General features: G+C 45.3%; 1 protein-coding gene across 1 annotated transcript in view; it reads left to right on the top strand.

Annotated features, from left to right (window-relative positions):
• abat (4-aminobutyrate aminotransferase) overlaps positions 1 to 13,375 on the top strand; it is an 89,759-nt gene that overhangs the window by 51,358 nt on the left and 25,026 nt on the right. The window contains exon 11 of the mRNA XM_089018902.1: positions 3,773 to 3,921. Coding sequence (XP_088875028.1) covers positions 3,773 to 3,921 — 149 coding nt within the window. The remainder of the gene's footprint in view (positions 1 to 3,772; positions 3,922 to 13,375) is intronic.

Genomic DNA, 13,375 nt, shown 5'->3' with positions numbered 1-13,375 from the left:
ACTTCCATACCTCGATTAGTAAATCATCAGGCCCGAGTGCCTTTGCCCCATTCATCCTCTTCAGCGCCCTCCTCACTTCATCCTTGCTAATGCTTGCTACGTCTTGGTCCACAACAGAAACGTCCTCTACTCTTTGTTCCTTCTCATTTTCCTCATTCATCAATTCTTCAAAGTACTCTTTCCATCTTGCCATCACACTACTGGTACCTGTTAATATATTGCCATCTCTATCCTTAATCACCTGAACCTGCTGCAGGTCTTTACCGTCTTTGTCTCTCTGTCTGGCCAGCCTGTAAAGATCAGTCTCACCTTCCTTGCTGTCTAGCCGAGCATACAAGTCATCATAGGCCTCTTGTTTGGCCTTTGCCACCTTTACTTTAACCGTATGCTGCATCTCCTTGTACTGCTGACTACTCTCGTCCGTCCTCTGAGTGTCCCACGTCTTCTTTGCTAACCTCTTTCTCTGTATACACTCTTGCATGTCATGATCTGGTGCTGGTCGTCCCGATCAGATAAGCGACCAACGGGTAGCGACGTCAACCCTGCCTGCAGCCTCGCAGGTGCTGGTCGTTTTAATCACTGACACTTAAAAGGACACCTGGCACGACCATCCGGTGTCGGTTCATTGTTTGCTGCATGTTTGCTGCATGTTTGCTGCATGCATTGTGTATGCTGTGCATGTGTTTGTTTAACTTTGGCGGACTTTTACTTTTGGTCTTCTTTTGATACACTGTATTTTTTTCTGTTCTGATGATTTTGATGTTTTACATTTTGTTCCTGCTGACTTTTATTTTAATACAATTTGTCAAACAACCTCCTGCTCCCTCCTGCCTGCTTTTTGGGATCCGCACCCGCCATCACCACCTCGCAAACCGTGACCGAATGAACCGACCAACCATCGGATCCCACAGGTACATCGGACCCATCTCATTTCCACCCTGTGCCTGGCAATGCTACGTCCACGTTAGCCCACGCCTCATCGAGTTTGAATTGCGTCACTTGACGAGCCACGTCCACGTAAACGTCCTCCTTCCAGGTGGCCGTCCAGGGTGACACTGGACGCCACGCTGTCGTCGTGCATGACGAATTGAGTCTCATCCACGACGAGCCGTGCAACGTCCGCGTCAACGTCAGTCCGAGACCCCACTCACCGCTGGAGCGGCTCAGGACTGGTCTCGTTTCCCCGAGACCTGGTCCCATACGGCCGTACAGGGTGCCATTCTGCGCCTGGCAGTTCGACGTCCACGTTGAGCCATGCGCCGTCACGTGAACGTGTGAGAGGGATCGCACTCACGCCCACGACGATCCGTGCTGCGTCTTCGTCCACCCCATGCCGAGTCCCGTTCCCATCAGGCCGCCGCCCGTCGTATGCTGGAGAGGCAGCGGTTGCCGTCTACACCATTGTTCCCTGGCGAGTGGACCTTTTGGGAGACTGTTGGGACTTCTGGAAGCAGCCCCTTGAAGGGGGGAGGGGGTACTGTCATGATCTGGTTGGCGACCAACGGGGGGCGCTGTCGGCCTCGCAGGTGCTGGTCGTTTTAATCACTGACACTTAAAAGGACACCGGGCACAACCATCCGGTGTCGGTTCATTGTTTGCTGCATGTTTGCTGCATGTTTGCTGCATGTTTGTTGCATGCATTGTGTATGCTGTCCATGTGTTTGTTTAACCTTGGCGGACTTTTGGTCTTCTTTTGATACTTTGTATTTTTTGTGTTCAGATGATTTTCATGTTTTACATTTTGTTGCTGCTGACCTTTATTTTAATACATTTTGTCAAATAACCTCCTGCTCCCTCCTGCCTGCTTCTTGGGATCCGCACACACCATCACCACCTCGCAAACCGTGACACTGCACCTCCCCATTCCACCACCAAGTCTCCTTATCTACCTTTCTTCCACTCGATACACCAAGTACTTTCCGACCTGTGTCTCTGACTATGTTTGCTGTAGTTTGCCAGTCATCTGGAAGGACCTCTTGCCCACCCAGTGTTTGTCTTACCTTCTTCCTAAATGTCATGCAACACTCTTCCTTTTTCAACTTCCACCATTTTGTCCTCACTTCAGCCTTTGGTTTCTTCATCTTCCTCACTGCCAGCATCATCCTACACACCACCAACCTATGCTGTCTGGCTACACTCTCACCAACCACTACTTTGCAGTCACTGATTTCCTTTAGATGGTGCCGTTGAAACAAAATGTAGTCTACCTGTGTACTTCTGCCTCCACTCTTATAGGTCACCCTATGTTCCTGTCTCTTCTGAAAGAAAGTATTCACAATAGCCATTTCCATTCTCTTAGCAAAGTCAACCCCCATCTGTCCTTCAGCGTTCCTCATCTGGAGTCCAAACCTGCCCATCACCTCTTCATCATCTTTGTTTCCTGTGCCAACATGTCCATTGAAGTCTCTACCAATTACAACTCTCTCACTTCTCTGGATGTTCTGTATGACTTCATCAAAGTCCAACCAAAATTTCTCGTACTCCACCAGCTCACATCCTACTTGTGGGGCATACCCACAAAAAACATTGAACATCACAGCTTCAATTTCTAGCGTCACTCATCATTCTATCTGATACTCTTTTTACTTCTAAGACATTCCTAACAAATTCCTCTTTTAAGATAACCCCAACTCTGTTTTTCTTTCTGTCTTCACCATGATAGAACAACTTGAACCCTGACCCTAAGCTTCTAGCCTTGCTCCCTTTCCACCTGGTCTCCTGGACACACAGTATGTCTACTTTCCTTCTCTGCATCATGTCAACCAGCTCTCTACCTTTACCTGTCATTGTTTCTACATTCAAAGTTCCTACTCTTAGTTCTATACTCTTAGCGTTCCATTTCTCTCATTTCCTCCGGGCACACCTCCCTCCTCTCCTTCTTCGACCAACAGTAGTCAATTTTCCACTGCCACCCTGAAGGTCAACACTACCAATGGCGGCCGTTGTTAACCCGGGCCTCAACCGATCCGGTATGGGATTCATAGGTTTGATTCAGAATCAGAATCAGAATACCTTTCTTCGTCCCGCAATGGGGAAATTTGCAGTCCACAGCAGCAATTGAAGAGGGATGGGGTTGGGGTGGGAGTGAAAGGATAGAAAACAAGATATTCTAAGCATAACAAAATAAAAATGTCAACTGTATACTGTGCAAATGTAGATGTGCAAAAACCGTTCTATAAACAAGACTGTACATAGTGCAGAATCAAGAAATGCATTTAGATATATTGCAACAACCCATATTTACAAGTGTCCAGTTTTTTTTTTTTTTTTTCACATGTGATCATTGGGAATTGTGAAGCCTGACAGCAGTCGGAAGGAACGAGCGGCGGTACCTCTCCTTCTTGCAGCGCGGGTGTAATAGTCTCTGGCTAAAGGAGCTACCCAGAGCTGACAGGATGGGCAGGAGGGGGTGGGAGGGGCTGTCCGTCATAGCTTTTAGTTTAGCTAGCGTCCGTCTGTTGCCCACCTCCTCTAGAGAGTCCAGCGAGCAGCCCACGACAGAACTGGCCCGCTTGACAAAGCGCTCCAGTCTTTTTCTGTCCCGGGTGGTGATGCTGCCTGATTCGCATATTTGTTTTGGCAAAAACTTTTACGTCGGATGCCCTTCCTGACACAACCCTCTGTATTTATCCGGGCTTGGGACCGGCACAATAAGACACTGGCTTGTGCCCCCTTGTGGCTACACTACAAATTAAGTCATCACCAAGGCATTAAATTCTAAATACGTTACCATTGTTATTTTTACTACAGTTTTTAACTTTGTCTTACTCAGGGTGCTTGGCGACGACACACTCCAAAGTAATACATAAGTTGGATGTGCCCTCTTTTGACTGGCCTATCGCCCCATTCCCCAAACTGCAGTATCCATTGGAGGAGTTCAGCAGAGAGAATGCACAGGAGGAGGCTCGCTGTTTGGAGGAGGTAGGCTCTCCACGTCTGTTCCTTAGATGTCAGCAAAATGATATTAAGAACAGCCTGCATGTTTTGGCTGAGTGTAAATTTAAATGGCTCATGCTTGGCTATTAAATTGCGTACAACAGAGGTAGACAATTAGTGGCCAGGCTGAGTACAATGGTCGACAGTACGCTTGAAAAGACAACCGACACCTTCTGACAAGTTGCATCCATAATTTGTAAAATCATTTCAAATGACTTCTACTGAGCTCATTTTACAAAGATTCCACCGCATATAGCTATATTTTACGTTTTAAGACTCGCGCTGAATATTCATGAAGTCTTGTTTTCGAGTTGATGATGATGCCCGAAGCGAAGCAATGCGCTCCTAACCGAGAAAGCGACACACAATGCATTTTGGGTACTTTTTTCCATCTTAAAACCCTGTTGATCGCGAAATTAGAAGGAAAACTACATCAATAACACAATGGTGAATCGTTGTGTGTCACAGCCAATTGCAGTAACACGCATAAAGAAGGTTTACACAAATTCCCAGTGGACAAATCAACCCATTTCCAACGGAGCAGAGTAGTCAACCAGCGGAGGCGAACGAGGAAGCTAACCAGAGTTAGCGATTTGGTGCTTTGTATAGCAGAAGTTTGATGCATGTTTACTCATTTCGTCACACTGCATGCTAACTGTGAGCATACCTGGTGAAAGAGAGCAATCGCCATATTAGTGGAGCAAACCGATTGGACAAACATCCACTTTCCACTGTGTCATTTTTTTACTCTGGAGCGCTGTAAGAGCTTTCTCTCTCGTCTCAACATCTGATGTTCGTTTGCTTGTTCGAAGTGTGGCGGTCTCCTTTGTGTATGTGTGTAAAAACCACCCCTCTGTCTTTTACCATGGATTTTAACCAATCACGGGCGGCTTTAGTCAAAGTCAAAGTCAGCTTTATTGTCAAATATGCTAATGTGCATGACATAGAGCACAGACAAAATTAATGTCCTGCCGGACCCAGCGTGCAAGGCACTTATAATGTGGCTAAAAAAGACAGACAATTGACAACAGACAATAAATGTAATTTCTGATTGTAAAGTGAGGTAGTGTCGTATGTAAAGTGAGGAGGTAGTGACGTATGCGAAGTGACATAATGTAGTAATGCATAAACAAACATACAAAAAAAGGTGGAAGTGAGGTCTTGCAGAAAAAAAAGAAAAAAATAGTCAGAAAATACTCAGAGTTCGGTGAGTGTGGCAATGGGAAAGGGCAGGGGGAGCAGGGCTGGGAGGGAGTAGAATCTCCTGACCTGGTGGCAGAAACTGTCCTTGAGCCTGCTTGGCTCAGAGAATTCGCAGTCTCCTACCCGATGGCAGCAGGATGAAGAAGCTGTGGGAGAGGTGGGTGGGATCGCCAGCGATTGTGATGGCTCTGCGGGTGCGGCGGGTGTTGTAAATGTCCTGAAGGGGTGTCATCTGTGTCTCCCCCAGACACCGATGATCTTCTCAGCTGTGCTCACGATGCGCTGCAGAGACTTACAGCAGGATACGGTGCAGGCGCCGTACCACACAGTGATTAAGGATGCTCTCGATGGTACCGCGGTAGAAGGAGGTCGTGATTGGGGTCGGGGCTCCAGCTCTTCTGAGCTTACGGAGGAAGTACAGGCGCTTGTGGGATCTCTTGGCCAGTGATGCTGTGTTGTGGCTCCAGGACAGGTCTTCTGATATGTGCACTGCCAGGTACTTGGTGCTGCTCACTCTCGCCACTGAAGCACCGTCAATGGTTAGTGGAGCATGCTGAGGGTGAACTCTCCTGAAGTCCACAACAATCTCCTTTGTCATCACAATCTCCACGTTCAGACAGGAGATTGTTGTCCTCTCACCACATGGCCAGGCGGCTGACCTCGTCCCTGTAGGCTGTCTCCTCATCATTGTTGATGAGGCCCACCAATGTTGTGTCATCTTCAAACTTTATGAAGAGGGCGGAGCTGGATCATGATGGTGAGCAGTCATGTGTGAGCAGAGTGAAGAGAAGGGGGCTCAGCACACACCCCCGGGGGGGGGGCTGTGTTCAGCGTGATGGTGCTGGAGGTGTTGTTTCCAACTCTGCCTGTGGTCTCCCCGTCAGGAATTCCAATAGCGAGTTGCACAGGGAGGTGCTGATCCCCAGTTTGCCCATTTTATCGGTGAGCTGTTGGGGGATGATGAGCTTGAATTCTGAGCTGAAGTCGATAAACAGCATTCTGACGTAGGAGTCTCTAGTCTCCAGGTGGGTGAGCGCTGTGTGGAGAGCAGTGGAGAGGGCATCATTGGTCGAGCGGTTGGGCCGATATGCAAACTGCAAAGGGCCAGGGGGCAGGGCAGCCTTGATGTGGTTCATAACTAGCAGCTCGAAGCACTTCATGAGGATGGTAGTCAGGCGGTAGTCGTTGTGGCAGGTGGGGACCGGGATAATGGTAGTAGCTTTGAGGCACTTGAGTACAACAGCCTGGCTGAGTGAGGTGTTGAAGATGTCCGTGAAGACATTTGCGTGCGTTGGTCCCTCACTCTGCCCTGGGACAGTGTCAGCACCTGGTCGCCGTGAGGTCGTGGGATCTTCTGTGCTGGCGTGCTGATGTCTTCCTCGAAGCGGGCGAAGAAGTCGTTCAGCTGGTTCAGCAAAGTGGTGGAGTTCTTGCAGGTTTGTGGACAGGGCTTGTAGTATGTGATGGTCTGTATCCCACGCCACGGGTTCCTGGTGTCTCTGAAGTGGTTGGTGATCCTCCTGGAGTACTCTCTTTTGGCCATCCTGATGCCGTGTGACAGGTTGGCCCTGGCTGTCCTAGGCCCAGCTCATCGCCAGCTTTGTAGGCAGCGTTCCGAGCACTAAGGAGCCTGTGGACTTTACTCATCAGCCATGGCTTCTGGTTGGCCTGGATGGTGACGAATCTGGTGACAGTCATGTCGTCCATGCACTTCCTCATGTCGTAACAGAGTTGGTGTACTCCTGGAAGTCTGTGGTGTTATTGTAGGACGCTGTTGGACGCTGTTGGTTTCAAATTCTTGTTTCTCTCCTGGTTCGGTGTTCAACGAAGTTCAGTGATAAAAATATCAGTGACGATGATAGATGGTGAACAAAAAACTACTTTATTCTAGTGAGACAGAAAAAGCATTTCTCTCGTCTAGGCAGGAGCGAAGTCAGAGCACATGAACAAAGATCACAAAGAGATGCGAAGAGCTCCCGCTCTGACTACTTTTTGAATGTCCACAGCAGCGATCTGTTGTCCAATCAGCTACGGACAACTCAGTGTTGGAAGAACATAGGCTGAAACTTGATACTCGTTACATCCTGCTTTTCACAACGGTTCGACTGATACTTTATTCCATGTAGTCTAAATTGAACATGCAATAACATAATATGTACTAAACTAACATGAAATAACGTAATATGTTTACTAATGTGTGCATAAGCACTCTATCATTCCCTCCTGTTGCACATTTAAACATCAGTTCATAAATTTCCAAAAGTTTTCATGCATGCACGTCATCCTAACTGCACAAGGAACCATTCTTTATTTTTACTTTACTCATCTAATGTAATCTAATCTATCTAACATTATCTAATATTATCTAACCTAATCAAACTAACACCATGGAGAAGGCAAAAAACCTCTATCACAACTTTGCTGCTGTGATATGTAACCTCTCCATTTGTGAGGGTTTTTAATTTTAATGAGGAAAATTCCTTCTCGGCCCTCAGTTTATTTATTTTTTTTGCTTTTGTTTGTTGGAGCAACCACACTCTGGCCATGGTGTACTATTCCTAGCTACAACACAGGGTCCCCTTCACTCATTCGTTGATACAAAACCTTTGCGTAATTCACCTGAGAATTAGTTATCATATTCATTAGCATTGCTCTTAAGCATGGAATAATACAACCAATGACTAAGAAAATAAATACAATCACAATTGCGAAAGGGATAAACATTCTGAGCAGAGTCGTATACCAAGGGCCCCCAAAGAGCCATGCAAAAATCCACGGGTGATCAGTCCGTCGATCTTTGGCCATGGCATCTCTGAGATCCCTGACAACAGACAAAGCATCAGTCATGTTTATGGAATTCGCTTCTTCGGGTATGTATGTACAACAAGTGTCACCCACCATAGCACAGACGCCCCCTTGTGAGGCCGTCAAAAGGTCCAAAACCATTCTATTTTGCAGCACCATTTGTCTAATTGATGCAATTTCAGTGTTTTGCATTTCATCTACTTCCAAACTGGCATTTACAAACACTTGAAACCTGTAGTCAATTGTTTCAATTCGTAGCATGTTTTTAGCCACTCTAATTTGTGGAAAAAGAGCTAACATTACCTTACTTCCCGTGCTATGGTGTTTGAATTGTTCTGGAACATCAGTTCCCCAGATCGAATCATGGGGCTTAAACGGCACTCTTCTTTTCACATGATGGTGCGCTGGACGACTGGTAACGATGAAAGTATTGTCAGTTACAGTAACAGGTGCGCACATACCGTAGGCTCTCGGAGGAATAAAAGAATATACTTTCCAACCACATAACCACCAAAGATGTGAAGATACGGGTAAAATGGTGACATTGGTGTTTAACGGTAGCACATATAAACCCCTATCCTCATCTATAAAAGCTAAGTTTTGACCTGTACCGTATATTGCAACGCATACTGGTAATCGCCACCCGCTCTCGGTCATAACCTGATTTTCAGTTTCCAAAATGGTATCTAAACTTGGAACAATCTCTCGTCTCGAAGCATTGCGAAGAACTGGAAAATGTTGATCAGGTTTATGCGACGATATTAACATATACGCAGCTCGAGCCATTTTATCTCCAAATACCTTTGAATGCACTCGTTGCATCACTGAATGTGGCATATAGGAACAAACGAAGCAATTACTTTTCCTATTTTGTTTAGCAATTAATGTAGCATAACGTGTTTGATAACAATGGATTCCAGTCATGTTTTTCTCCTGCAAACGGTTGATATAATGTGTCCATGACACCTGAATTTTGGGCCTTTTTGTCAGGTGTTTCCATCCAGGCTGTCAGTTTGATGTGTGGTTTGCGCTGGAGAGGCGATGTTACGACTGGTGATGTCACAGATGACATCATGCATATACAGTAAAGTCTCGTTATATCGATATCGGTTATATCGATAGTACCGCTTATTACGATACTATTTTCATTTCCCTTGCACATTTCTAGTCTTTTTATGTATAATTAGTACCGTTTAGTACGATACCCGGTTATGACGATAATCCGGTTATTACGGTGCTCCTTTTCATCCCCCGCCGGCCATTTTTGTTGTTTATATCGATATATCCGTCGCGCCATTGGTCAACTTGGCCACGTGTCTTGTTACGTGAGCCGCCATCGGTCGCGCCATTGGTCGACTTCGTCACATGAGCCGCCATCGGTCGCGCTATTGGTCGACTTGGCCGTGTGACTTTGTCACGTGACACGCCATCGGTCGCGCCATTGGTCAACTTGGTCACGTGTCTTGGTTACGTGTCACGCCATCAGTCGCGCCATTGGTCGACTTGGTCAGGTGACTTGGTTACGTGCCCAGCACCCGTGAAGCACAGCCATTTTCATTTTCAGACGCTAGCTCGTGTGTAGCAGACGAGATTGAAGTGTTTGTGTTAAAAGGTAAAAATGGGAAGCAGAAGAAGATTAATGACTTTTTTAAATTGTATACATAATACAGTAACATGTAAGCGTTGCAGTTTCCCTGTTGTGTTATGTACATGCCCACTGTATGAATGCAATCGTTTTTTTTGCAACAATTTTTCTTGTTTTGTCTGCTGAAGCGCGATGATTTTGAAAATTATTAACATTCCATACTGTGTATTAAAGGACAGCCGATGTAACTTTTTATTCAAATGTAAATAAAAATGACTTCACGCCAAGACGTCTTGCATTGCTTGTGAATCCAAACAATGGCTTCAGATTCGGATAATATGCTTTCTTGTTACACATCCAGTTATGAATATGTTTCAAATACACTGTAGTTCTGAAGATTAAAGCATACATGTTTACAATCATTAAAGAATTATATGTGCCATTTTGAGGCAACATTGGGGGAACATCTCCCAAAAAAAAGGGAGCTAATGGCCAGCTCCGTTTCTTATATGGCGCTTGGCTGCCCTCTTTTGGCGGCTTTTGTTTAATGCAGTTCGGCGCAGGATCGGATATATCGATAGTCCCGGTTATATCGATATTTTTTCGGACTCCCTTGGATATCGATATAACGAGACATTACTGTAGTTATGGGAAAACCAATGTGATGTTCACGAAAATCAGGACAGAGTCTCAAGTCCATGCATCCTGCTACCTTGTGAGTTACGATAATGAGTTGGATATCTGTCATTGTGCCAGTTCCAGTTCCTAACCAGTAACCTCGAGCTATCTTGACGACAGTTCGTTTTGCTTCTTGGGCACAGCTATTTTGAACCCATTTTGTTTTGGGCTCAGAATGGACCACAACGGAGTCCCAACTAGTGGTCCAAGCCTTCCCTGACTTGATACGAGCGTACCAAGAACCATGAGGATAATCACTTCCATTTTGTCGTGCTTCGTTCACGAGGATTTTAAGGGGAAACAAGATGATTCCTGCATCTTGTAGTCGCAAGCAGGCTACAGGATGTGCCATGCTAGGGCACTTTTCTGAATTTGTTGGATGTATTAGTGGAATTTCGCAGGCTGATGGAATGGGAGGTTCTACGTGTGTCATTTGGATTGTCTTCACAAATTCGTACAGCAAGATGATGTGGACCAAACCCATGGCTATTGAGTAGTTTGGCTCCGTCTCTCTTCAACCTGCTCAGGATCTGGTTGGTGAGCAATCTTGCAGTGGCTTTGATGCACCCAGGTGGCTCTTTCGGCGATCTTGATCAGCACGGTGAATGGCCCCTCCCTCCGACTTTGGTGCAGACCTTGATCAGCGCTTTGTCTCCGGGGCACAGCAGCCTCTGTTCCTGTGGAGGGAACAAAGAGGACTGCGGCAGTACACATGCTGTGGACCTCTTTTTGTTGTAAAAATTTCACACAACGATTTTGCCAACAAAACGCTTGGATCTGATTCCTTCTTTTGCCCAAAGTTCACCTTCCCATAATGGGAGGAAGAATGGTCTTTCATTGCAATATCTCAAAAGGTGTTAAGCCATTATTAGTGGCCATTATTTTCATATATAATTTAATCAGAAATAGACGTTCAGGCCATGGTTTGCCTGTTGCCTCCATCGTTTTTCTGAGTCGATTTTTTATTGTACCATTCGTTCTTTCAACTAATCTTGCACTCTGTGGATGGTATGCACAGTGATTTTTTTAATTTAATACCTAAATGTTTGGAAATTTTGGTTATTACATCATTAACAAAATGTGGCCCATTATCACTCCAAATTATTCATGGTATGCCATGTTCTAGAATAATATGTTCGCATTACGCTTTTTCAACGGATAATGCATCGGATTTCTTTGAAGGCACAATTTCCGCCATCTGGTGAATGAATCAATTAGCACCAAACAGTATTTATAAGAATTACTTGTGCTTAGTTCAATGAAATCCATGTGGACCACTTCAAAGGGGATTTGCATACAGCAACTTTTTGGAAAGAGGATAGCTTTGAATAATCCTCTCAATAAATCTGTATGTTCAACAATCTTTCCTCCTATTCATTTACGCTTCAGTCAATGCAACAATTTCTGTTGTTTGTTTTAAATACGGTTTTGTTAATGAACCGTCAGCAATAATTTCAACGTGGATGCTGCCAGGTAAAGGTGTGTCATCCAAATCAGGTTGTAGAAATGCCATCATCTTTCTTTTTTTTCTCTAGAAGTTCAACTTTTTTTTGGCAAAACTATAACATAGTCAAGGAAGTTATATTACCTGTACTTTCTAGATTTTGGAACAAAGTGATTGATAGTTTTTTTTCAGTTAGTGAATCAAGCAAGATGTCGTCAATGTATAAAAGAATTTGAGAAGTCATCGAATTTTTTCTTTTCTTTAAGGTCAACAATACATGAAAACATTTCTTGTAAGAAAAAAAATGGTGTAACGACTGAGTGTCCCCAGTAGGGGACGTGTGTTCCAATCTATTCTTATCCTACACCACATCTGGTCTACATGAAGCAGTAAGGGGAGGGGGAAGAGTGAATGGGGGGAGAAGAGAGGGCAGCCGTTGGAGGAGATGGTGGGGTGGCGCGCAGATCCCTCCCCCCTTTGACCTCTGACTCCCAAGCTCAAATTCCCCATTCCACAGCTCGCCCCGCCTACTGCATCGGTTAATTCTCTGTCTCAGCAATGGCGATTTTAAGTACATGAGCTCCTTTGTCCTTTTAAGGCAGGAGGTACTTTTTCAGCGGCCTTCTTTGAAGATATAGCTTTTTCATTCTTTCCAATCTGCTTGAATTGGTCAACATATATGGAATCCTCATCATGTCAGAAAAGAATACAGTTGGGGTGTCAGAAAAACACATTGAAAGCGTCCTTTCAGTATGTTTTTACATGTACCCCATTTTTTTATGTTGAATCTCATACTCCGGTGGATTTTTTCCATAATGTCCGGATGTTCTCACAAACCAATCTCCGTTTGGCTGTCACCTCCTCATACGTCATGTTTATTCCCGTTGGAGTTATACCAGTATAACACCCTTTCACCCGATTCCAATGATGTCCCAGACATCTTGTTTCAATTCTTCAAACGGATACAATTGTTCAGAACAATTTGCTTTGCTCCTTGTACGCGAAGAAACACAATCACCATCACCAGCAATCTGATTTGCAAAATCAGGTTGTAATTCTCGTATTCCTCCAGTAGGGGTCATGAGCTCTCTCGGGGTGGAGCAATTGACTTCCTCTCTCTTCTTGAGGGCAGCGAAGGAGGGGTAGAAGGGGAAGGGGGGGGGTGTCTGAGGCGCTTGCTCGGGGCAGCCCACAGCCTCTCCCCTTGGTCTCCCATGGGGGTGTTCTGCAATTTGTAACAATGGCTGCATCCGATCTGCCATCTTTTTTAATTTGTTTCACTTCCAATTCATGGTCTCTGATTCGCGCTTGTATAAGCCATCTATCACAAGCTAAAATCTCATCACGGATCTTTTGGAGAGATCTGCCAACTGTAGACGCCTCCTTGAGTTTCAATGGCTGAACTTACAAAGCACCAGAAAATTCACCACGTTCCATCCACTTCTTACAATAAAGTTCACTTCCTGGGAACTTTTTAGACATAAATTCAACATACCGATGAATTGGAGTCTTGGAAAAAAAAATTGCACCCATTTCCAATTTTCCAACAAATAAATTCCTTCTGTTGACTATCATTCAGAAAAAGGCACACCTCGCGATGTTGATTCGAACACAAAGAACAAAGGGGTGCAGGCCGCGCCAGTCCTCAGTCACGATGCGCGTTCACACGCACACACAATGAATGCACTTACGCGCACACACACGCGCACTGACACGCGCACTAA

This window comes from Hippocampus bargibanti, linkage group LG17 (genome assembly GCF_051943395.1).
Source record: "Hippocampus bargibanti isolate YZ-2025 linkage group LG17, ASM5194339v1, whole genome shotgun sequence".
NCBI lineage: Eukaryota > Metazoa > Chordata > Actinopteri > Syngnathiformes > Syngnathidae > Hippocampus > Hippocampus bargibanti.
Note: the sequence above shows the minus strand (reverse complement) of the source record. Positions and strands in the feature narration are given on the sequence as shown.